General features: G+C 45.5%; 1 protein-coding gene across 2 annotated transcripts in view; it reads left to right on the top strand.

Annotated features, from left to right (window-relative positions):
* LOC146208237 (exportin-4-like) overlaps nucleotides 1–26,632 on the top strand; it is a 41,860-nt gene that overhangs the window by 5,928 nt on the left and 9,300 nt on the right. Inside the window, exons 3-14 of one of the 2 annotated variants that reach the window (XM_084592089.1) lie at nucleotides 3,506–3,647; nucleotides 4,259–4,400; nucleotides 7,104–7,220; nucleotides 8,178–8,343; nucleotides 8,896–9,002; nucleotides 9,654–9,947; nucleotides 12,121–12,303; nucleotides 14,479–14,603; nucleotides 16,230–16,354; nucleotides 19,652–19,820; nucleotides 20,937–21,096; nucleotides 21,193–21,282. In XM_084592089.1, the coding sequence (XP_084448215.1) occupies nucleotides 3,506–3,647; nucleotides 4,259–4,400; nucleotides 7,104–7,220; nucleotides 8,178–8,343; nucleotides 8,896–9,002; nucleotides 9,654–9,947; nucleotides 12,121–12,303; nucleotides 14,479–14,603; nucleotides 16,230–16,354; nucleotides 19,652–19,820; nucleotides 20,937–21,096; nucleotides 21,193–21,282 (1,820 nt within the window). The remainder of the gene's footprint in view (nucleotides 1–3,505; nucleotides 3,648–4,258; nucleotides 4,401–7,103; nucleotides 7,221–8,177; nucleotides 8,344–8,895; nucleotides 9,003–9,653; nucleotides 9,948–12,120; nucleotides 12,304–14,478; nucleotides 14,604–16,229; nucleotides 16,355–19,651; nucleotides 19,821–20,936; nucleotides 21,097–21,192; nucleotides 21,283–26,632) is intronic. The other variant, XM_084592095.1, reaches the window with a different exon arrangement.

Below are 26,632 nucleotides of genomic sequence, written 5' to 3'. Positions count from 1 at the left end.
GAAATTTGCGCATTTGAATTTTTGAGTCAGCTGCAAATTCTTTTAAGGGGGGACACGGCTCTTTGGCACCGAAAATCGGCCTGAAAATCGGATTTTCAATTTTTTCATTTTCGTATTCCTTGCACCATTCCGCATCTGCACGCAAATTTTCATCCTTATACCCCGCTTATTTATGAAGTTATAGCGATTAAAAAATGCAGTACCACACCCACTGCCCTTTAAATTGTGGACAAACGACACCCAATTTCGATCGCCCGGCGCATGAGAACTACGCGCTCCACCGCGGCGATTTTGGTCTCGTTCGAAAGCGCGCGCTTTCGGCTTATTTTTTCTTTCGGAAAGCAACCCTGTGCGCTCCGCCTTTCCCATAAAAAACAAGCAAAAAGATAGCATGCAGCGCGCGCTACTATTGGCCGGTTAAGGCATGTGATCAAAATGGCGTCGTTTGGTTGGTTCCGGCAAGCTAGCCCTGAAATGCGGACTCCCAGTGACGCCATTTTGTCTTTCTGCCGACCACGCTAGTGCAACGCGAGAGTCATGCCAGGCGCGAAGAAGTACCGCTCTTTGCACAAGTTCGGGCGAAAGCAACCAAAGAAACGCGTTAAGAATGCGACTTCGTTGCATACTGTGCAAGAAGCAAGTGCCAGTGCTGCGGGATTGTGTGACCATCACGTTACGGGCGGCGACGCTTCTCCGATTCCGCTGGACAACGGCGCCGTTCTTCGTGCCGACTGCAGTCGTGTACGTATTGATACCGCGCCTGTCACTAACAGTGACATAACTCAAGTGAGTGCCCGTGAGCAAGCTACGCTTGATAGACTGGTATCGACGCCGGCGACGGCACGAAAGACCGCGCTGTTCGCCGATGCAAGTGGTGCGTCCGCAGAGTCAGATGCGGACGGAACAGCCTCCTATGCGGTAATTGACCTCAGCATTGTGAATATCCTTCTGGATGCCGTGCGGTGCAAAACGTGTCGTGGATGCGTGCGTTTAATTACCAGCGACCGGAGCTATGGCCTCGCCGTAAAACTGATCGTGCTGTGCGACAACTGCGGTGAGATTGCGGCCGAGTGGAACTCGCGGAGGGTTGACGGCGAGAAAAGGTGCAATCCTTTTGAGCTGAATATTCTGGCTAGTCGAGCAATGCTGTCGACCGGTAACGGCCAGACAGCAATGAACGATATCTTTTCGGCGATGGGGTTGTCGCGGCGCGGGATGCACAACAAGACGTTTCAACGGCATCTGAAGAACACACTGCAACCCGCTGCTACCCGAGCCGCCACGACCGCTATGGCACAAGCCGCGCAGGCAGTGGCGAAGGTCTACGATGACTTGTGTTTTGGGCATAGGGGGAACATTGCCGTGTGCTACGACGGCACATGGATGACGCGCGGACACTCATCACATATAGGCGTCAGTGCCGTGGTGGAACTCTTCACTGGTTACGTGCTTGATTATGTGGTGTTGTCAAACTTTTGTCTGGGCTGCGAAATTGGTCCCACTGACGGCTACGAACTTTGGAAATCACGCCACCGGTGCCAAAAAAACACCAACTCCAAGGCTGGTCAAATGGAAGTAGAGGCTGGCAAAATTCTGTTTGAAAGATCTCTGCAGCGCCACAACATGCGCTACACAACCATGCTATGCGATGGGGACAGTCGCACGTTCAGTGCTCTTAAAGATGCTGCAATCTATGGCTACATTGAAATAGTCAAAGAGGACTGCATAAATCACGTGCACAAGCGTATGGGAGCAGCTTTGCGCAACCTCTTGCAGAGACACAAGGGTGCAGGGAAGCAAAGTCTTGGCGGCAGAGAAAGGCTGACAGCTGATCTAGTTGACAAGCTGGCAATATATTATGGCCGAGCGCTTCGATCAAATGTAGGTGATGTGGATGCCATGCAGCGAGCTGTGATGGCGACATATTACCACATCACATCTACTGATGACTGCCCCAAACACAGTTTGTGTCCTACCGGTGAGAAGTCATGGTGCCGCCACAACGCTGCAAAGGCAAAAGAGGAGCCTGCACCAAAGCACAATTACAGTCTGCCAAGAGATGTGGCTGATGCTCTTTTGCCTGTTTATAGTCGTTTATCAGAGAAGAGCCTGCTGCAGAGGTGCATTCGGGGGAAGACCCAGAACTCGAACGAAAGCTTCCACTCGGTCATCTGGACCTTGATCCACAAAGAGCGGCACTCATCACTGTTTGCTGTGGAAGCAGCCACAGCAGAAGCTGTGCTGCGCTTCAATGCCGGCTGCAAGCATACAGCAGCAGCAATTCTGCAAGAATGCAGTACAAATGTGACAGCAACTGGGTCCAGGAGAGCTGAAGAAAAGGACTTGCACCGTAGCGTACGTTCTGCAAAGAAGCGGGCGGCTTCGCTTGGCGTTGCTAAAACAGAAAAAAGAAAACACCGCGACAGCATGCACCCCGACTATGCTCCTGGTGCATTTTAATAGCATGAGGTCTTTGGGGTTGCCCTTCCTGATTAAATGCCGTGAGGCTTGAGTGCTTCCGACAATCCCCCAATTTTGGTAGTGTTGCATTTTTTAAAGATCAATATCTCTGGTCCTGTTCTTGCTATTGCTTAAAAAATTTTTTTTCTAGAAAGGGAATCCTGCGAGTCTCATGAAACCAAGGTAAATGCAGTGACGACAAAAGAAAATTTGCTGAGAAGGTTATGTTGTCTTCGGTACCCAAATGGAATTTTCCTTTCAAGCGTTTCCTATTGCGTAACTTTGGCTCAAATTGGCATAGGCCATTAATTTTCGCTTCAGATCACTTTCCACCTGTTTCTGATCTTGTTGACATATCAATCATTGACATAATTTACACCTACATGCTGTGAAGTGTTTTTCCTCGTTTTCTCAAAACTGCAATTTTGAGGGTGCTGCAATTTTGGAGGAGAGATATCTCTTAGTCTATTTGTGCTATAGCTCTCATTCTTGTCTTGTTAGAAAGAGAAAACCTTCGACAGTGCCGTAGGACAAAAATATGTACAGTTATTATGCGGCAACATTTACAGAATTAATTATCAATCTTAGGTGCCAACCTGGGCTTTTATTCATAAAAGTTTGACTTATTGTAACTTTGGTTCAAATTCTTCTACCACGTTAATTCATGACTAGCGGCACTCTATGATCCTTCTAGATCACTCTGGCAGGGCTATTCTCCTCATGCCATAAAGTGTTTAGTAATTAACTCACCTCCAAACGAAGAACATGAATTAGGGATTATTTTGAAAGCTATTTCATCTACAAGAAAACTAATCAGATATTTGAAATCAGCATGCAAAAGTACATTAATGGTGCAAGTTTCAGTCAGATCCACCCATAAATAAGGAAAAAAGTTTTAAGAGGGGTGTCCCCCCTTAATGTGTTGATGGTCTTTGGCCTAGAGTATGGGCCAGAGGTAACCTTTGGTCTTGGAGATTCTCATTGCAGATTTTAATGTTGTGATGCTGAGCTTGGCCTTCCCGCATCTCTGTTTCTGCTGCTGCAGAGACGAGTGGTGTGGGTTATGTGCAGTTCCAGGCAGCGACCTTGCTGAAGCAGGGCATCATACGGGAATGGAAATTCATGGAGCCCGGTCAGTGGGCTGCCTTGCGGCAACACCTGTTGCAGTTGCTGGCATGCAGGCCCAGGTATGTGCTGCTCTTGTTCTTTCACAGTATAGGAGTGTGCACAGGGGTGGAAGTGCTGCGTCATCCTGTGCCAATCTGACCTGTTGCGCCAAATTGCGCATAAGCGGCATTTTACGTAATAATTGACCACTGCAAGTATACAACGCCAAATTTAGCCAAGTATTGTCATTGGTTGAGAAACACTGGGCTCTTGTTACAAAAGGATGCAGCCGCATCCACATTCACAACAGTTCGGTTCAGTCTTGTAGCTGTTGTCTCACGTCTTTCACGAAAGGCTGCTGGCAGGAGTATTTCTGAATCGAAATTAATAGCAGCTAATCAATTTCATTGTTGTTTGCAGTAGCTGTCATCCGTCTATTTTTCTTTCATGAACAGACCAGGATGAATTTTCTTTGAACTACGAAGTTTAAGTTTCTGAGAAAGTTGTAGTATATCTTACCTTTGTAGCCGTAAGCTGCTCTTGGGGGGGATGCCAATGAGTAATTGCTCCCTTATTACAAATAGTGTTCTTGTAACGTATATGGGAAAAAATGGAAAGGCAGTGTGCTCTGAGCTATTGTTTTTCCCCCTGCGAAGTTTTGTCGCAGCTGTGTTGCCATGTTTGTGTGCAGTATGGAGAACTATGTGCGCGAGGAGCTGGCGTTGGTACTGGCACTGGGCTCCAAACGGGCCAGTGTGGACGGTGGTCCCGAAGCCTTAGACGAGCTTCTACAGCACGCAGCCCAGATGGTGGCCTCTGGAGACCCGCACCTGGTCAGTACAGTTTGCTCTTTATTTTGATTGTTGTTGCTGGCATTTTTCATTAGTTGCAGCTATAGCTTCCTTCATATTTGCTGCGCTCCTCACATTTGTTTGCACTGTTTTTGCATTGGGCATTTCTTTTTTTCTCGCAAAAGCTGGAAGACTCCAACTGGCAACGCCAACAGGTTTTTCGCAAACAGGGAGTGCTGTTCCAACGGTTCAGAGCTTGTTGTTAATAGTTATAGGTGATGAGTTCCCATCAATTACGCAGAAACTTTGGTTTCTTTAGAGTGCTTTTTAGGTTCATTGAGCTCCTAAATCTATACAGGCTTCAACCTGCACTTTTTGTTTTCAACTTGATTTTGGCGCTGACTATACTGTTTTTGGTTATACCGGATTATTTCATTGCATTGTTAGTCGGTGTTAATTGAGTACAGTAAAACCTTGTTATACTTCAGACTTGAAGGGATTGAGAAATGGGCACTGACTATCCGCTGGCCCAATTGAATAGATGGCTGCCTGAAAGCTTCAAAAAACCATTCGTATCATAGTAAATTTATTTGATAACCTATGCTGTGTTGATGGTGATTTGGGGTATGTCTGCTTTTGAGATGAAAACCGTGTAGCATTGACGACTTTTTGCAGTTGCATCTTAGGCTCTACTGAGGTCGCATTATTTGGAACTTTTTACACAGAACTGCGTTCAAATCGTAAAGGTCTCCACGGCCTTGTTTACAGTGTAACATGGTATAGTTGTACGGCATTCTCACAAGTGGTGTCACTGCATATGAAAAGGCTCTACCACGGGGGATATTTGAATGATTGTTCTTTGTGCCATGGGAGTCTGCCTGCATTGACCAGTGTAAGCCAACAGTGGTTAGAGATGGTTAGTGAGAATGTAGTACAACATGCATCCTTTGGGTAAATGTTCATGCAGTGCAAGATCTGTGAGTGAACTCGGTTCCTAGTGCATTGGCTGTGAATGAGAGTGCTTTATAGGGGAGGTCATAATCAGAAGTGCAGCAGTGCGATACAGTCTTGATGATAAGAACTTCACGGGGTCATGAAAAACATTTTTGTCCATGAGCATGAAAAATGGATTTCCACGTCTGTTTATGCTGACGGATTTATATAAAGGCCACGCCGCTGCTCACTGCTTGCAGTGTATGCCGCACTACTGCTAGTCGTGGTGTCGGCAGTGTGCGGGCAATTCTACTGCGTGTGGGACCGTTCACTGAGAATCCAGCTATGAGCGAGATATCACGAGCATGGTGCTGGCAGGGGGTAGCTGGCAGCCAATATGGTCACATACTGACTGGATGTAGGGTTGCCTGACATTACGTATGGCAGGAGCTGCCAGCTCAGTCCTCTCTTTTTATACCGGCACGTCCATACGACGTGGTTAAAGTGGGGCTTTATATGTGGGCTGGTAGCCAACGCTGTTGCGTTGTGCCCTTAATGATGGAGCTTAAGTGTTCTTCATAATATATATATATATACATACAGTTAAAACTCGATTTAACGAAGTTGAGGGGAGCCATGAATTATTTCGTTAAATTGAGAACTTCGTTAAATTGAATGAGGCATTTCTTGGGCACATAATTCAGTACATTCGAGCACCCATTGAACATAATGCATTTTGCATCCGCATAAACTGTACCAGCTTATCGCGGTCGTATCGATTAGCACGTACCATTTTCATTTTTCGAATTCACGCCGGTAGCACCGACCCAAAGGACGGTTCGGCTAGCGGCGCAACAATCTTCTCTAAATACCGCCGACGGGACGGCAAGCCACACAGCTAATGACAAATTGGCGCCAAAGTTGGTAATCATACAACTAGCGCAATCTTTGGGGGTCCGTATGGTCATCGTCATGACCCCCCGCGCTACTTTCGAGTGGGTAGCGCCAACACCAAGACCGGCGCCGCTAGCGCGTATGAAAAGAAACAACAAAAATTCTTACTCGACAAGAAAGGCCCGAGGGGACAACAAATTTATTTTCCGCCAAAGAAGTCAGTGATCTTTGCCTGCGTGCGCTTTGTGAGCAACGGCCGCACCGATTTCTCGTAGGTCTGAAGTGCGTCCAGCGCGTCTTCCGTCCCCTCGTGTGCGCCGGCAAAATGTCGCAGCAGATCGAGAGCATCCATCACCTGACCTGGTGTCGGCACGGGAGCTTCGGCACCTGCAGGGTCGTCGGCAGCGTCTTCAGCAGTCACTCCCTCCACGCTTCCTACAAGCCGCAACATATCGGCATCAGTCAAAACTTCCGTTGTGACTGCGTTTGCGTCGGCATTCACGTAGTCTGAGAAACTTATGCCTGTGGGCACTTCATCCACTGAGCGAAGGTGTTCCCAGGCATCTTCATCCGCGTGCACGGCGCTGCGCAGTCCGGACCAGCTTCGGCAGTTTCAGGGCCTAGAGTACCGAATGAAGATGCTGCGCGCTGTTACCGCTGACTCGCAATCAATAAATTTTGGGGTGTTGTCTACAAAATAAACCAAAAATTAACACTTTTTCACCTTTATTTCTCGAAAAAAGGTTCGTTAAATCGGGACAGATCACGGAATCGGTTTCGTTATTTCGGGTTACTCAAAGCATTGAACCCTATGGGCGTCTGAGGGGGAATTAGGATACCTTCATTAAATTGAGATTTTCGTTAAATCGGGTTTCGTTAAATCGAGTTTTGACTGTATATATATTTTGTTCTCTTCAGCAAGCGGTGGGATGTTCTCTGCTGAGTGCCTTGCTGATCGAGTTTTCAAGCTCTACGCGAGCAACAGATGTTGGCCTGACTTGGGAGGTCCATCTTCGAGCAAAGAAGGCCTTTGAGGTTGGTACTAAGAGATACCACTGCTTTCTATGTTTATGTGTGTGTGTGTTGACTTCATTCTTCACAAAACATGAAGTGGCAACGTGGCCCTGTACTCGTTATAGCTTTATCTGTGTTGTCATTGGCAATCTATTGTACTTGCATAATTTCAAAAACCCTCACTTCATGTGAATGATCCAAGGCCTTTGAGGGGGTGGAATGTGCAACATATAACAGCTGCCAGGTATAATCTGCAGCCGCTCATGTTTGCCTAGTTGTCAGTGTTTGCCAGCTTTACAACTGCAATAGAACTGTCAGTGCTGCGAAACTGCATAACCCGTTGGGAAAGGTAAGAAAAAAAGAAATTCTTGAGACAAAAATGGGAGATGGGGGAGTGTTTATTACGGGAGCAAATAATACGAAAACATTGACCACAGGCGTTACCTTTATATATTACTGCTGCTGTCACCCCCGCTGGCATTTCTTGGGCTTCCTCTTAGAGCAAAATTCGAAATCACGAGAGTTTTTCATGTATTTTCATGATCATATGTTTAGAACAACGCAGGTAAAAATATGATCCTATTGTCTTTATGAAAATGCATTGCTTCTGTAGGGCGTCAGCTGGGCATGAATAAAAAAAAAGAAGTTGTATTATGCCGAAAAACATAAAAAAACGGGTTTGTGTCAACAAGATTTATCTGTACTAATGTCGTGCAAGGTGGCAAAAAGGACCTTCTAAACGGTATCCACTTGTCTGCTCTTGAGTTGAGATACCTAGAACGAAATGTGGTGCCAGTGACAATGTCCCGTGCCTCGATTTCTTTCTGTACCTTCTTTAATGCCTTTTTTTTTTTGTATTTTTTAATCAACTTGGCTCTCATGGAATCCTTGGCTTGTGCCAACAGTGTTTATGCATCTTGCCAGAATTACTGAGCCTGCAGTTTCGATGAGTTTATTATGTATCTCCTCTGTACACAGGCGAACCATCTGCGGAAGGTGTTCCAGTTCTGCCAGCAGGGGCTCCGGGAAGCAGCCAACCGCCTTGGTCCCGGCCCCGTGCGGCCTGAAGACCGTAGCCTGTTGCGTCGCCTGCTTCTGCTTTCGGAGCAGCTGCTCTCGTGGAACTTCCAGTTTTCCATGCTCTGTATCCATTGATTGGCGCTGGCCGCATGGCGTTTCGATTGGGTCAGTTTGATCCACTTTACTTCACCGCAGAATAACCGGATGGTTTCACAGGCTAAAAGCTGCTTGAATCAGCTTGACAGGGGCTCAGGTGACCACTGGTAGGTTGAGCCGGTATTCTGTGTGCATTTGTAACTCTTTATTGCTGTACAAAGCTTTGCGAGACCTCGAAAACCATCACTTGCTCACTCATCAACTTGAATATTTGGCTCCCGTTCCTTTGTGTGGAACATTCGTTACATTCTTTGTTCATGTTCTGTTCTGTTCATGCTGCAGTTATTTTTTTCATTTTGACTCTCGTCAGAAAGCTTGTAGTGTTTCTTTGACCGAAATAGCTTGAGCTGGTTGCAACCTATTTAGTTGAATGTTGGTGTCTTTCAGCGTCTTTTTGCAATTTTGGGCTTTTTTAAGTGTAGATTCCAGGTAGGTCAACAGAGTTCACTTTTTTACTTTTGCAAGTTCAAAGTTCATTTATGCAAAAAAGCATTTTTCTTGACCTAGAAAATCTCTCCAGTGCCTCGCAAGCTGGTAGGTCTCTTCGAGGCCCAGCAGACGCCCACACTTCGACCTGGCCCTGAGTGGAAAGGAGCCTTCGACGAGACGCCACAACTGTTACTACAGGTGACTCAGGCTTATGAATGACGCACATTAACAGGGCCCAGATTTTAAACTAAGGGCTGATAAAGCTTTCAGGGAGTTTTTTTCGCTTTCTTTCAAACAGATGGTGCAAACCTAGAAAGATCGCAAACGACTTTTTGTTGTGAGGGCTTGCATTTCTGTGAACACCATAGTTGTAGGAATGCTGTTATGATTGAAAACTGCTCTTTGTTAGCAGTTTTGAAACTCTTGACCTCATGATTAGTTGAATCTCAATAGGTGCTCTGAACTCGAATAAAGATGATTTAAAAGGCTGATAACTCAGGAATACAATTGTACAAGTTGACTAGAAAGGGTAATCTTGAATGATTTTCCATCCCTCAAGTTTATTGTTTCCTCCATGCATCATACCACCGCAAGTCCCTGAGCAACCATTTTGTGAACTGGCCTTCGTGCTTCCATTGAGTCTTGACCTCCCAGGTTGAAAACTATGAGGCTCCAATGTCATCAGAGACCTTAGTAAAGTTATTTCTAAGGGTACGTTGATTCACGGGGTCTAACTGTTGACTGCGTCCTGTGCTGTAAACAACATGGGATGCACTCTTCGGCATGGATTTAAGTGTTGGTTGCACAATTGTCCTGCTCCTTTGTTGCCCACCTTGGCTGTTGATGCAGCTGTATGGTGCCCTGAGCCAGGACGGGGAGCTGGCGCATGTAGCCCTGCAGTGCCTGCTGCAGCTGGCCACACTGAGTGGCAGTGGCGAGAGGGACCAGCGGCGCGCCCACTTGGGCCGCTTCCTCCAGGGCGGGCTGCTGGACCTGATGGCGGTCCGCCCTCCGCGCCCTGGCGTTCCCCAACTGCTGGCACGCCTAGCCCTCTTTCACCCACCTGCACTGCTGCCTCCTCAGGCACACACTCTGTACCTGGAGCGGCTGTGTGACCTGGCCTCCTGCCTATTGCAGCCACAGGTCGGTCTTAAATTGGAAATTATCCCGTCATTCCTATTAATTGCTCTGTTGTTGAGCTCATTAATTTGCCTTTCCATTAAGCTCTGCCATTAAGAGTATGATGTGATAACATAGACTACCAGCCAACCTGCTTTAACCAAGCCATATGAACATTCCTGTGTTGCCTTGGGGTAACGTGAATGCTAGGGCTAGTTCTGATATCACCCTCCCATGGTAAAGGAGAAACACGAGTTAGCACCTCCTGCCAAACCGAACATCAGGCAACCCTATGTCTAGTCTAGTCACTGCCAGCTGCCGCTTACCAGCGCCTGGCTCATACTCTTGGAACAAAAGCTTCACTACACCGTGTAATGCCAATATCACAACTGTGCATGCACCCTGTTTTTTTTCTTCTGCCCACTTTTTGTCTTTACTTCTTGTCGTCTCCCGAATCTTCTTGCTTCCGATCTTCTTCTCTGTCCTTCTTCTCCTTGGAGTCTTCCAAATCTTGCTCCGTATGACAGGTTTCTTGCTCTGTAAATAAAGAGTTTTACCACGTGTAATCATTAGTAACAAAGCTTTTGCTCACACACGAGGTTTTAATCAAGCTAAATCATCAGCAATTTTTTCGCTCCCAATTGCTATGCCGCATTTTGCTTTAATGCCACCTTAACACTATCGCGTTAAAGTAGTGCAATTCTATGGGATATTTCTACAGTCAAACCTCGATATAACGAACACGCATATAACGAATTATTGAATATAGCGAACTCTTCCGAAATATTTTTGTCAAACACACGTATTTTTAACTTCCCACAGCGAACGCTTTTCTGCATAAAACTCATATTGCGAACTTCGCGATGCCAAGCACTACCTCACTTTAATAGCAGGAGGCAGGCTTCGTTGCACTACATGTGTGTTATGCGGCGCAACAAACATTCAAGATTACCTCACAGGTGCTGACAGCGCCACAGATGCCACGACGGCATTGGGAGTTGACAGCCGAAGAAATCTATGGCCTCCGAGATTACCCCCCGCGCTCCTGTTTGCGGGCACGGAGGTGATCTCGGAGGCCATAAAAAATCGTTTGCATCTCACAATCTCCGACAGCGCCGCTTCAGCAGCGGCGGCAGCTACACGATCAAATGTTGTTTTTTGCCTTTTTTGCATGGAGGAAGGAAACAACTTACTCTTTTGGTTTTTGCGCCATTCGCGTTTTTTGGTTTTAGTGTTAGCAGTGGCGTGGCCGTCGTAGCGTTCGGCGGAGGCTGCGTCGGTCGTCGTGTCGAGTGTGGTGTGCGTAGTGCTGTTCTGTGATGGCGGTGAACGTGAAAAAAAGAACAAAACTGATGTTAAAGACCAAGCTCAAGATAAAAGCAGTTTACAAGAGGAGACTGATTGACACTCTTCTCGTGAAGACTTGAAGATCGACTTGCTGGGAGCATTAAAGCGGCATGGGACAGCGTGAAAGGCGAAACGATTGCCAACTGCTTTCGGCACGCAGCTTTTGTTCCAGCAGAGGCCCGCGCATCGACGATGGGGACGAAGCAGAAGCAGAGCTCCGCGAGCTCGATGAGGTGACATGCCCGCAACAATGACTGTAGAGGACTTTGTAGGCGGCGACGACATCGCGGCGACCACGGCTGTACTGACGGACGCCGAAATCGCTGTGGAAGTTTCTGAACACCCCGCAGACGAAGCTCAGGCTGACCGTGCAAACGATGAAAACATTCCAACTTCACAAGAAGCGTTTGCTGCATTGGATTTAATGCGCCGCCACTACAGTGCTATTGAGAGCAGTGGGTTTGCCCCTGTTGAGCATTTGCAAACTGGAACAGGGCATGATACGAAACGCGATCAACACAAAAAAGCAGGCCGTGATAATGCAGTTCTTTGCGCGTAAATAAACGGACGTGACCCAAGAAGGCACCCTCCGAGTTGCTGTGCCTTCTCTTGATTGAATTTTGCTGCTCTTGCATGGATTTTCTACGAAATTTTATATTACGAATTATGGATACAGCGAACTATTTTCCGATTTTTTAACTGTTCGTTATAACGAGGTTTCACTGTATTGCTCATGATTATGAATGCATTAACCGGGAGACCATATGAGCTGCGAACGTATCGACAAGATTCTTCTGTCCTTGTGCACTCACGTTGAGCCTGTTTTCATTCTCTGTGTGGATGCTTGCAGGCTGCAGGTGGGGAAGATGCTGAACAGCAGCAGGAGGCACTGGACCAGATTCTCGATGCTTGGGTTCCTCTACTTCAGGAAGCGGCAATCTTTCCCGAGGAGCCACTGAAGGCTGCCACCGTGCGCGTGTTCGAGTTATATCTGCGCAGCCGACTGGCAGCTCCCGATGGCACTCGGCTTCCGGTTTGTGCTTTCTGTTTGTTGTTCAGAGTCCATTTGTTAAGCGGCGCTTACTGTTCTGAAAAATTTTCCTTGTTACCCAAAAACTGAATGGGAAGACATTAGAAGGAATAACTTTCGAGCAATCCTAAAATGAAAGTTGTCAGCGATCAAAAAATCATGCCAGTTGGTGGAGACTTGCTCAGTTTGACCTTTATCTTAATGATTCTCGTGAGGATAAGGTATATCATGCAATATCCCTGTAAGGGCCACTCTTTTCTTTCCAGACTCAAGAGCCGGTATTTCGGTCACTGCTTATGGGCAATGTGTTCTTTTTTTTTTTTCTTCATGTAAAAAAATTGTTATGAGCAGAATTAATTTTACTCTGTCATCGTCATTTGCAAATTCTTTGTACTGGCTTCGAAATTCATTTTTAGAAGGCTGAGTTCAAGGATTGCAGCTTTCCACTGAGGCCACCCAGAATAACAGCCACGTTTGTGTGGGTACTGTGCAGGCATTCTAGAAACCTTATCCGTCAAGTGACCGCAGAAGCTATGCAAGATGAGTGATTTTTTGCCAATATGGTGCCTGAGCAGTTCTGCGCCAACTGCTATTTACCAAATTGAGCACAAAATTATTGTTCAATGTCCCTTTCACTGCTTGGCTTGGAAAGGGCACTTCTCACAACTTGTGTTCATCAGTGCATCATCAGTGAACACACTTCTTGACCCTTTCGCTATCACAAACGTACCAGTACGTTTTCGCGCTTCCCCCCCATAGTGTCAGATGTACCGATATGTTCTCTATTGTGCATTCAACCCCATACGCACCCCCGCCACCTTCTTTGCTGGGGGGGCGCGGTCGCTCCACGCGCGCCACCCTATCTCTCTAAGTGATCATGCGGCGCGCGTTTCGTTTCGTGGTGCGTGCGTGCAGTTACGGGATCAAAGGTTGTTCTGCTATCTGCCACAGGCTTGCAGGTTTTTATTTTTATTCTGTTGGCGTGTCACGTTCTGGGGCTCGCGCCATTGCCTCTCCAATAGGTCGACGCATGGCTCGATTTGCTGCTTTCGCTCTCTCTTGCCGTGCCCTTACTTGCGGCTAGCAGCAGCAAAGGAGGTTGTTTTAGCCTCTTTCCATCTCCCTCAGTCATTTTGATTTCACAAAGTGTCATGTACCTCTGTTGTGTGGGCCACTGAAAGTGCACGCGGTTACCGCGCGGGACCTTCGACTGCGGATTGGAGCGATGGCTCTTTTGATTATAAATAATAGTCGAGCTCAGAGCACCAGTTTTTTTCTTATATTATCCCCATTTATCTAATTTATAATTAGGCTGATAATGAATATGATGATGTTAATCAACAACACCTGCAGAACACTGAAATGTGCATATTCTGTTGACTATGTTATTTGTATAGCAATCATAATAAAAAATAAATCACTCATTCCCTGATGCTCGTTCCCTGAAACCAAGCCGACACTGGGGGTGTGTCACACCAAGAAACGCCCGACAGTGGAACTGGGGATTCAGTGGTTAGGGCGTTTGACTGTTGATAGAAGAATGAACAACCACCATCATAGCTCAATTGGTGGAGCACCTCACGGGGCCTGCAAAAATCATGGGTTCAGATCCCATGTTGTTGCTTTTCTTTTACTTTCTGATTAGATATTAGATATTTTTCAGGTAAAGTGTGGCTACATTCCTTATTTCTCGCAGCTCAACCCACCAAGCAAACAAACAAAAGGCCTTATGCTTTTTTTGGCTTCAGTAGTCGTTGGTTTTGTTTGTAAATGTCATGAGGGTTAGTCATTAGCAGTAGCTTCATTAGCACAATGAAGCAATTAGAGCGACAAACCCCAACTCATCATGTGGTGAGCCACCACTATGCTGGCTTTGGGCCAGAAGGGGAAAACACAAGTCTTCTCCATTGAACATTTATTGCTCTCGAGTAGCTCACATGGGGTTGTGACAGGCAGAGGGCCCTCCCTATGCTCTGTCTGTAAGTGCTTGTTTAATTACTGCGTTGTGACCAAATGCGGCCACTTTACACAGTATGGCAGTGTACGTGTGCACCCGCAGTGTACAGCGAATTGATTGGGGACTCTGTAGCGATTTCCTTTCACCAGAAGTGTTCTGAGGTGCAGCTAACATTTGCACTTTGTCATTGTACTAATCCACTCATTTCAAATTGTTTTCAGATTAACGATGATGAGGAAGTTGCAGAGGAAGACGAGGATGATCGAGTCCGTTTCCGGGACCAGCTGTCTGTGATAGGCATGTTGGGTCGTCACGTCCTGCCCCACAGTGTGCCCCTGCTCTACCGGTGAGTGACGTGTGGACGTCTTCTTGAATAAGCACTTTCTTGCACATGAGGTGCTTCAGATTTTCATCATGCTACTTCATGCACGACCAGAGCATAAGTACCATATTTGCACGATTCTAACGCACACCTTTTTTTCCCAAAAATAACCGTTAAAAAATACATGTGCTTTACAATCTGACGCAAAATGCAAAGAAAAACCCTCCAAACTGAAACCTACATTTTAAAAACCGAAACAAAGCAGCTCAGTGAACGATAGCCAGCCGCATTGAGATCGGTGTCAGCAAACCTTTTTTAGTCGGATCCAGAGTTTCAGTCGCCATTATTGCAAACGTTCCGCTTCGCTGGTGTACCCAGAAGCTGCGTTAGATACATGCATTCACCCACAGCACAGCGACAAGATGGAAAGGCAATGACGCTTTCATTATGAGGCGTCGTTTAAGCGGAAAGTAATCCTGTTAGCAGGAAGAGGGGAACCGGGCAGCGTCCCATGCATTAGATGTCCTGGAGACATGCGTTCGCGAAAGAGCTGTCTTCCAATTCTGACGGCGAGTAGCCTATGATGTTCCCATCTCGTGATTGGGTTCGTGTGTTCTCATTTGCGTTCATGTGTTCCCATTTGTGTTCTTGAGTTTGATTAAATGTTCTAAGCAACTTACAGAGCTTGTTGACAGCGTTGTTCTGTGTGCACGGTAGAATTGGTGCCAAGTTATTTTTGTGGTTTCCGGGCCTTAAATATTACAGCGTGTTACAATCGGGGGCACGTTAGAATTGTGCAAATACGGTAAAACCTCTTGCATATACATTAGTTAGCGTGATTCTATACTGTTCTTGGAATTTCTGTGGCCTTGTTATTTTTGACGTAAGTTATACGGGACAATGCACGCTGGCAGCCTGCAGCAGCTGCATCAGGAGTTAAAGCAGTCTGATGCCAAATCATCATGTGCTACATCGCATTTTTATGGGTGCATGCCTGCCTGTTACATTTAATTCTGCGCAGAGGGTCAGCAGCGCTACTCAAACTGCAAGCTTACGTCAGTACTACACGATGAAACGAAATTAGATACTATGATATATTTGGTTGAAGCAGAAGAAAGATCGTTTTGAAGAAGCAGAAGAAAGTTCGGATGTATCTACTCAAAAAAACTAAAATTTCCTTGAAGTGCACCCTCGTTGTAGGAATTGTTCGTAAACTGTTCATTTCGGAGTTGGGGGGATGTGGAATAATTGCATTTCATCGCATAGCTTACTGACAAAAAGAGTTCAGAAGTACCTTTTGTCATAAAAATTTCATTGCAGTGGTAGCATCTATTGCAGGGGTTCCTGTACTAGTCTGTTGACTTTGCTGCAAAGAGAGTTTGCTGTGTGTTGTATGGGACTTTAGCCCTCTTTGCATTGTGTGCCATGAATTTGCTGACAAGGTAGCGTTGAGAAAAATGCATGCTTGCCAGTTTGGCATGAAGGCAGTTTCACTGTTTTTATCGTAAGCTTTGAACGTAAAAGCAGGCTTAACAACCAACGTTTCTTGCAGCTGATCTGTTTTGCCGGTGATGGCTTTGAGCAGTGGTGCGCAGAGGCTTCTTGTCATTGTGCAGCTGGTTATTCAACACACACTGTTTTTGCCAACAGGGTTCTGGAGGACCGCACCCGGCATCTGCAGGAGTTGTTGCAGGGACAGCCACAGGCTGGCTGCCCCATGACCGTTGCCCACCGGGAACTGTTAGAGGACCTCCACTGGGTGGTGCTCATCACAGGTAAGGGGGGGAATGTTTTGATGCCTTTTTGGTAAGGGTGATAATAATAATAATAATAATAATAATAATAATAATAATAATAATAATAATAATAATAATTGGTTCACAGGAAAGGAAAGGCACAGTATTTGTCACACTTGTTTTATGGATACCTGAACTGCGCCGTAAGGGAAGGGAGGAAGGTGGGAGTGAAAGTGGAAAGAGAGGAAGGGGATCTGTACTCGAGGGCTATAGAGTGATTTCGACCACCTGGGGACCTTTAACGTGCACTGATATGGCACAAGACATGGACGCCACTTCTTTTCGCCTCCATCGAAACGCAGCTGCCGAGGTCAGTTTTGAACCCGGAAACTCCGGCACAGTAGTTAGACGTCTTGACACTGCACCACCTAGGGTGTGCAATTACTTGAAATGTCGAATACTAACCTAGTATGCTTGTTATTCAAAATCCACTCTTGTTAATTCGGCCTTCAAGGGACCAGAAAGAAGTGTTCCAAAATCGTAAAGGCCTTTGCTAGCCTTTTCAGAGTGCAGCGCAGTACCATCGGTACCTCATCACAAAACTGCCCAGTCGCGTTTTAAGGATATCTTGGAACAATGTGTTGTCGTCCCGAAATAAATGTACAATAGCAGCGTGCCTAGCAGCATTCGAAACGGTGCGACTTGCTGATGCGCCTGCCTGATCACAGCTGCGGGATGGCATGCAGCAAAGGAAAGCTAAGCCAAAGCTGTTCGACTGAACTGTATTTTAGAAATGGGCAAGTACGGCCGTTGTCATATTTGCCATATCACGGACAAAGTGTGCGGGCACCACTGTTTTATGCAATTCAGGTTCACAGAGGTCTGTTTCGGCGATCGCTGGCTGTGCAGGTACAAAACCACAGCCCTGCGCTGGGTAAACACAGTTACGTTCGGCGTAAAAAGTGAATTGTGAGCTATCACATGTAAACGTGCTGTCCAATACATGGAGGAGGTACAATACACAGCGTTTACTTCCTGCACTGTTTTTCCACAAACCTTTGACAGTTGTTCGCGTTAAATATGATCGATAAACAAGAGAGGAGCCAAGTTGCATGTTTATTAACCCTCCAGTAGAGCATATTTGCCCGGATGCTGCTCTAGCTTGCAGTTCAGCCGAAAAGAAGTTTTCATTAATTTACTGGCAAATCGGGGCCATACGCTCTCGGGGCACTCTAGGCACAAACCTTGTTCGGTACTGTCGTGAAAGTGCACTCACAACCACGTGCCGATTCATGCTTAGTTCGCTACATGGTCAGTGCAAAGTAACTGATGTGCAGCATGTCTTTTTTCAGGGTTTTGGCAATCGCTACTCACTTGGTTCGAGCTACTTTAGGTAGCCGGACACGAGAAATGCGTTTCAAAGTATTGCAATATGCTGAAAACTGCTCAAACCGTCCAATTTTATTACAGTAGGACCCCTTTATAGTAAAGTCACCGAGACTAGCGAAAATATTTACTATATCAGTGGTTGGTGATGACATGGTCCTGAAGATGCTGTCTGGTAGTTAAATAGGCACTTACTGAACACATCTTGTTGCTTAATTAAAAAAAAAAAAAATGAAATACCTTCCATCTTGCTTTTGTCATCTCTTTGTGCAATTTTTTTATTATAAAATTACTTTACATCTTATGGAAGTACTTCTTAAGCATGAGGACAATGTGATTACGAATGCAACCAAGTTCGATTTCATGTGAAAACCAAAGCCTTGCATGAACATGGTGTCCTTTTTGCTGTTTCTGTCTTTTAAAAGGCAGTAAATGATAAATGTGCGTGACACTCAAGTGCTGTAAGACCACACTCGTTGCACCTACACTTCCTGCCTCCGCTGCCTCATGCTGTGTGCTGCACATTGCAGTGAATGTTCACCCATTTCTTGCTGCACTTTTACTCTCCTTTACTTTCTGAACGGACCACGCTGCCTCCTTGTATGTTTGTAGATAGCTTTACTTTTTTTTTTTCTACGCGCTGCGCGCTTTCGTTCACGGATCCAAGGCCTCTGTAAAGTAGGCTTCTACTGACTGCTGCTAAGCCTAGTGGTAAAGCCATCTAAAAACACTCAGCATTATTTTTCTGTTTTCAAATACAAAAAAATCTTGGCCTCGCAATTGTAGGTACTGCTCGGGTGGCGATATCATACTATAACTATAACTTTACTTTACTATACTTTACTATAGCCGATTTTCACCAAAAACATCTTTACTATCAAGGGGGAAAAATGTACAGTTGTCAATGGAAGATGAACTGAGACTTCAGTTTGACTTTACTGTAATATCAGAGTTTTCACTATATCAGAGTTTACAATAGCGGGGTTCTACTGTATTGACGTGGCCAGCGGCAAAGGCTTGCTGCACAACAAAGCCTTTCCTGCTTTGTACCTGGTAGTTGACAGATTAAACCTGGAAGCGATGTAATCATGTGGACTTCGGCTCACGTAGTTTAGCCCAAACAGCAACTGCCGTATGCTAATTTGTCAAGTGTGCTTTTCACAGTAGTAGGGAAGGAAGCTTGCTACAATATCGCTACTAGGAATTAAATAAAAAATTGCGGCATCGCTTGCAGTATCGTAAATATCCATCTGGCCTTAGAATCAAGGTTGTACTTTAAGGGGTGTTATCACTATGCAGCTGACTGGGGCCCATAACGATCGTACTGCAGCGCACGCTGGTACATGAAAATATGTGCAATGCCATAAAATTTGCTCCGGCCTGCACATGTGTGTATGCAGCATAAAATAACTGCTCACTAACTTGCCAGAATGTTGATCCACTTGAGAATAAACAGTGATGATAATGTGCGAAGATTGATCCATTGTCTGAATGCGCACATTACGACGACAATGGGACAGACTTTTTTACGCACCCACTGTGTTTATTCCTGCCATCATCAGTGCAAAGCTTCATGGAAAAAAGCATGCTGGTGCTCAATAAAGGATGAGAAAGGATCTACTATCGGCAAAAGATCAGCTGTAATAACAGCGCTGCGACTGAAACGTGGCTCTTAAAATTCTTATCGACAAGTTTATGACAGTTTCTCTGGTTTCAAGAAAGCACGCACAGCTGGCGGCATGCTGATGATGCGACTGCTCGACCGAACTGAGATGGCGACCGGAAGCTGCGGCCGCGGTGCTGTCTGACCTTTGGGCAGTTTCGCATAACGTCTATTCATTGCGAATGCTTTTGAAGATAGATTATTTAATGCGCAAACTCAACTTTTTGTGCAATAGTTGTATGCAGTCTTGCTGGATTCTCAAGCGTAGCTTTGTAACTGTGCTGCAGGCCACCTTTTGACAACGGTGAGTGAGGGTGAGACACCCCTGATTCCAAAGGAGGTGACGCAGTACAGCCTGGGCTCCCAGTCTGACACGGCTGCAACGCTAGCTCTGCTGTCGCGATTGGGCCAGGCTGACGCAGCTGCTGTACAGGGAAATCCGGACCCAGTGGTCAGGTGAGGGTCTCCACAAGCTTTTCGTGCTTCATCTTTGTGCAGTAGCAAGAGCCATCACAATGTGCCTTTCTTGCCGGAACTGGAAGTGGCAGTGACATTCGGTTTCGGCGTTTCCACCAATCGGATGACTCGAGGTCGGGGAGATAGCAACGCTTCCAAAGTTTGTGCCTGACAGTTGCTTATTGTTGCCAATGTTGAAGGCTTCAGTAGCTTGCACTGTTAGCTTTGGATGATATGGACGGGTGTTGGAAAAAATGGATCGTAGCAGGTGAAATGAATGAATTCGAGATTAGCTGATATTCGCTGGCCATCGTATCAATTAACTATGACTCCGAAAGAACATTGAAGCCATGCACAAGTTGATATCAAAGAACTTTATATTGACGTATTCGGACTATGCCTGCTTTCAATTAACAACCGTCTTGATGTTTTGATGGGCTTATGCATTTGAATTCCTGCAAATTAGTGTTCCTTGCAGTGCCATGTTTCCTTTATGATGAAATAAGTTATAAAAAAAAAAAAAGCACTAATTGGAGTGTGCTTTGGTAAATGTTTGGTAAAGCTGTTGGTGTGGTGACGTTGGAAGCGTTCTGGACTAGGTGTTGATGTCATTTGGGCCCCTGGTTTGGGGCTCCATAAGCTGTAGCAGCTGCTTGTGCTGTCTAGGGTAGTTGCACCGGATTCCCAGAGTTTGGCCTGGGTAGAGCCGTTTCCCACGCCTCAGTTGTCGGCTGGGCTCTCAGTTTGACTCCTGAATCTTATTGCCAGTCCCACATCATATGATATAGGTATGCCTTTTCCCTGCAGAACTGCCATTCTTTACTGAAAGATGCCAGATTCATTTGTAGTCAAGATTGCAGCATGGTCAGTTAAAATGATTTTTTTCTCAAACTTTAATGAACACAGGCAATGTAACAGGAAGAGTATGTAACCGGTGGCCACTTATGGTAACAAAGTGGATTCCAAATGAATGCATCGACGGTTGCGTCGATGAGGTGGTTGTGGCTGTCTCGGTACGCAGTATCAGAGATGTGTTAACGATGCAGGTGCATTCATCATGCAAGCAGGCACAGGCCTCTTTGGTCATTTTGTCATGTTTGTTTCTCTGAAACGCAGGCTAATTGTTGCAGTGCTTCAGCTGTGCCACGTGGAGCGGGCCGCACTGCAGGCTGGCCTGGCTTCCCAGTTGAGTCCCGAAGTGGCCATCACTCTGGTGTGGTTTCTGCACCGGTGGGGGCTGACCTACCTCCTTCCCAATGAGGCGTACTATTCACAGGTAGGCAGAGAGAGGAAGTGGCGGTGGCAAGGAGAGGAGCCATTGCATCTCAAGGGCTCTCCTCTCTCTCAACTCTGCTCTCCCCACCCACCCTAGGAGTGCGGCATCGTGCGGATTATCTTTAAGGGTGCTTTGGGAGACCTTGCGCAAGACGAGGGGAGCGAGTCTTCGGCCCCAGCTTGCCAGGTAGTACTATACACACAAGTGCACAAACTAAAAAATTCGTAGCTGCTCTCTGCCAGTCTCCTGTTCGTCCTGTCATGTGTGATAACAGCAAGCGTCCTCCTTGCCCTTGTCCGGGTGGTAACTGCCTGGCACCTCGCTTCAATACTCTTCTCGTTGTGCGAGCAATAAATTCAATTGAGTTTGAACCAAAAGCAAGATTGAAAAAATTTCCCTTCTGCTGTCTGGATAACAAAAATAATGCACCACCACCTCCCAAGCGGTCGTCAGGATCATACTGAAATCTGCAGTTTACGCAAGAAACCACAGGACACATTGGTAATTTTCAACAATAATTAGAAGTCTGAATCTGAGGGAGTTGAAATACAAAAAGTTGCTCACGTTAAGATTTTATTGCATGCTTATGAACCCCTGGTACCTCAGTTTAATGTGGACAGCACCCTGCCAAGCAGCAGTGCATTTGTATCAGGGTGCTGTCAAACAGCACGTATCAAACAGCTGTCTTGTCATCGTCAAGTGTTGCCTTCCTGTGCAAATGCTTATCCCCTCTGTTTGTGCTAGTTATATATCTCATTTCCTCACTGGACCCGTGTTGTTACTTGGTTACTAACGTTGCTCACTCCAACAATATGTGTGCTGCATAGCTGAAGCAGTAAGAGCACACTTTTGATGCTGTTCTTTTTGCAATGCGACCACATGTGCTAACAGAATGCATACCCTCTGTGCTAACGGACAATTTGTTTTTCTGGGAATACTGTTCATGCAGGGAACGCAAACCATGGTGACCTGATGCTAAATTGATGCCTTTTGTGATGCAAAGTGTGTTGTGTGTGTGTTAGGGAAGGGTGTTGTGTTCTGTACAGTGGCCGGCTGATTTTCCTCGTATTTGCAAGGGACCACAAAGCCATTATGTTGAAAAGAATAGTAGTCTCATGACTCGAAATTTTGCTTTGTGTGATGTGCAGAGACGACAGACAGGGACCACTTTTGAAAATGAGCACGCTATTCAATGGCTTTTCTGCTCTGGGCACATCATTGGCAAACACACAGGCTGTGACAAAGGCTAGACTTGAGTGCAAACCTACCTTCGGGAGATTTCTGCTGCGCCCACTGCAAGGAGGGCCTAGAAAGTTGTGATAAAAACAAAGGAATGAGCCGAAGCAAGTGCTCAACCACTGTTGACATTCATAATTTGGGTCTAGCCATTACAGGCAGAAAGGCACCTTTGAACCAACAGTGCATTATTGTGTGCACTCCGCGGCAACTTGCTTATAATGAGAGATGTTTTGTTCGCCTTCAAAACTGCAGTTTTGGTGGTTTGTAATAGAAAAACCTGGCCTGAGATACATTTTGTCATGAGTACAAACTTGTGAAAAAACTGGGTGTGTCTTCGCGATTTCCGTGACGCTGCAGGCCTCCCATGCATTTTGCCAGTGCGCCTTCGTGAATTCGGGATGAGAAGACTTGGCAAGGATGAGTTAATTCCATGACCTGTGGCTACTTATTTGAGTTTGTGTAGCGGACACCTTCCGAGACTGTCCGAGCTCGCAGCAATGCGTATGCAATATGTCAGCCTGTGTAAAACGTCAGCTTAACCACAACTTCCTTGAATTTCGCATCATTCAATGAAGTTTTCTATTCCTTTTGATGAATATTGAAGTAACTCTGATTTGCTCCATCTCTCGGCAGCATGGTGGTGGAAGGGGGGTCAGTTACGTTGCTGTCGTGCTTTACAATGTATTTCAGGTAATTGTGGCATTTTGGCTTTGTGGCCCTGTTCAAGTCATGAAGTCGAGCTTTAATATGATGAATTTCTCACACCCCTAAGCAATAGCCAGAGGTCTAAGCAGTTTAAGCAGTAGTCAGTAATGTGTAGTCAGAGGCATGCAGTCCCTAGGTCTGCTAGAAAGAGTTAGTGCAGGCTTACCGTAGAGTAAGCAGGTAGGATAGTTATGATAATGACATGTCTTGCACGGCTCTTGGATGGCACTGGGCAGTGTTTAAATCAATAAATTGTTGAAATCAGCTGCTGTAGTCTGATGCGGCTTGAGGAATGGATTGCCTGCCAAAGAAGGCCCTCTTCCTAGTGGGGTCTACTGTTCCTTGCAATGTGAGATAATCCCTTAGCGTGAAATCTCGCATCAATGGCAGGAGCACATGTGAAATGAGTTCAACCGCAAGATCACGACAATCGGTTGATGCCGTTGCCTGGCTGGCCTTCTTTAAGGGGAGTTCGCTGCTGCATTGTCGTATTGTTTTTGACTGCATTCAATAGGCAGTTTAGCAACATCAACCATAAATGCAATCTTGCTTTCTGAAACGGTGCACAGAACTTACACCCTACAGGATTGAAATCCTCATTCAGCACATTGTCATTTTTTAACTGTGGTGCAGCACCCTGTACATTTGCCTTTCTGTACTATTTTCATTGTTAGTTAATAGGCTCTTCAGGAAGAAAGAGAGCATGAGGAAGGTGCTCCAAATGGAATTTTTGTCTGCTACTAAAGCTTCTCCAAAAACGTTTCAGGCTGTTCACACCCCTGCATATGCAATTTTAAGAAAAAACCATATAACTTTTATACAGAGTGTTCCATATTTATTTGCCTGGGTTGTGAAAATTCTGTGCTAACTACTTGTCTAGTTGTGCTCAAACACCGACCATAGTGTCAAGGTATGATGGACCACATTTTTGGTGAGTAATTTAACATTGAAACTTGCCTGAATTTTCTGGAATTTCAATGTTTGCTGTGGCAAAACTTTTTGTTGTGGCGAGCGGAGCAGCCTATTTGACAGCCTGCGTCATCTGGCGAATGGTGAAGCAACTAATATCCCATATGAGGCGGGGGTGGGCCTCACAGTTCGCAAGATGTTGCAGCCTGTCATACCGACTGGTCCGCTTGCCACACCCTGCTGCAGGTAACTGTAGTTTTTTGCTGGTTCCAATAAATGCAGGCAAGTTCTGGTGTTAAATTACCGAAAAAAAAAAAAGAAAAAACAACAACAATGCAATCTATCACAAGTTATAGTATGGTCGGCGTTTGAGTCCATATAGTCCAGTAGTAAATTGCGCAGGAGAGTTTTTTTTGCATTCGGACAAAGTTCTGTATGCACCAGGATGCATATGGACACTATTTCTGTGTGCATCTTGGTGCATACTGACATGGTGCTTCGTATTTAACTTGTTCGTTACGACGAACCGACATGTTGGAATCGTTTCTCTTGCACCTAGCACCACCTGGCATTTAGCCCAAGTACTGCACTTGCAAAACCGGTTTAAGTTTTCTTCCTCTTGCGAAGTACTGAAAAAAAAAAAGCCTGCCACTCATGGTAACGCAGCATTAACATCAAATTTTTGTTATCAAAAGACTTCCAGCATGTCAAATGTCGAATCATATTGTTGACTTTGTTAACTGATGTTGCTGAGTGGTGATAATTATCCGAAAATAGTGCCAGCTATTCACTATTCCAGCTGTTCCACAAAAACGTATTCTTGAAGGTCCACCGCATGTTCAACGTGTACTCGGCCTTTACAACCACTTTGCAGTAGTTTTAGTTTGGTGCCCCACAAAAACCAGGAACTGCTTTACCGCATGGCATGAGAAATGAGGCTGTTTCCACCTATAGTTTTTTTTATGTAGCTGAAGAACAGCGCTGTACAGATAGCTTATTTTTTTTGCACAGTGTTCCTGGGTCATTGATCTTCAAAATGTGTATTCTAAATTTTCATTGTTATAATGCGTCTGTAGATATCGTGCCTTTTCTATCTTATATTTATCAACTCGCCACAAAAATGGCAATGTTTCGATTTTTTGTGTGTTCCCTAATAAAGTTTTTGCTTTGTAACTTTGTAGATAGCAATCCATTGTGTGTAATTTTGTAGGCTACAACGTGTGCTGCAGTATTATTTGCACTGGCAAAAAAATATCTTCTAAGACCAATGAAAAACGGCCATTTTCTCGCGATAACAAAAGAGTTAAACAGTATACTCTGTATGCTCGTGTAAGTGTAACCCCACCTTGGTGGCCAGTAGTTTGAAAAAAATAAATATTAGACAATAAAACTGTTTCATGCGTGCATAATTTTGGTGAAAATCAGTATGATTGTGAACATGTCCAGTGCGTCATACTTGGCCTGGAACCATGTGCACATGGTGCCTCAGCGTTTTAAATTCATCCTGCGCGCTCGTTTGCTCTAGAAAGGATGAAACCTTATGCCGTGCTAAAGCCAGAAAGAGGCGCAGACACCCCAACATGCAAGGAAACGTGGGCGGCATGCTTTCTTGTGACGAGGCGCTGCCCTCCTGACTCTGGCGCCGCCGAGATAATCGTTGCCATAGTGCGCCATTCGGCCAGTAGTGCAAGGCCTGACATGAGCTGCAGTGCCCGTCGGGGTATGTCACGCTAAAACCACAGCGAAGGTGTAACCTTATTATCAGTTTACGTTCAGATAATAACCTCCCATTAAAATGAAGATGTCATTGATTTCTGCAAGGCATTGACAGTGATGCATGCAGATGCATCCTGGGAGTATGCCACCCCGTACCGACAATCACACGTCTAATGCGTAAAGTGCTGCTCCAAGTCGTCAGCCGAGCCATCGCAAGTGCCACACGATGCTTTTAAATCACGTGACGTTTGTGTTTGTCAGTGTCTGTTTTACTCCAGATGGTTAACTCGCGCTAATCGTTAGGGTACAGACTGTACCATCCATGCTTTCAACGCATAATGTTTTCTAACGATTTTTTGCGGCTGCCGGAATCCATCATAAAAATGTAGGTAAAGAGCGGGCACATGATCAGGGCGGTGCTGTAGTCTGAATTTTTTTTGAAAAAATGCCGGATCCATTTTTAGAACCACGGAAAAAAGTGCAGCCATTACTCATACAAAAGCATATACATTATTTATTATTTACTAAAATGTTTTTCCATACTGAGCAGGCATTTGTTCCAGTATTCAAATGCAGTTTGTATTCAAAGTCTTTGAGAATTTCACTATTTGCATACCTTTAGTATTTTCATCTATAATTTCTATATTTGGCTTTACATGCTCACAACCACTTTCAGAGGTGCTTTTGGAAAGAACTTCTGATAACACGAGCAAATTCTCATATATTCATCTTAAGAGATTCTATTGTATGTATTGTATGATCCACTGTAAAAGGGAACATGAGACCATGTAGCTGCAGTGCTTTGCAAAACTGTCCTGCGAGAGCCGGAGACACAGTGGCGCAAGTGCATGTGCAATCCCCACTTCTAGCTGCTCTTCTCTAGCATGCACATGGTGCTGTCCATTCTTGATGCTGTCCATTCTTGTCAGCTGTCGGTGGCACCACTTTTTAAGTGTGTAGGCCATGC

Source organism: Amblyomma maculatum, chromosome 1 (genome assembly GCF_055883805.1).
Source record: "Amblyomma maculatum isolate TAMU_Amacu chromosome 1, ASM5588380v1, whole genome shotgun sequence".
NCBI classification, from domain to species: Eukaryota; Metazoa; Arthropoda; class Arachnida; order Ixodida; family Ixodidae; genus Amblyomma; species Amblyomma maculatum.
This window is presented reverse-complemented; position numbering and strand designations above follow the sequence as displayed.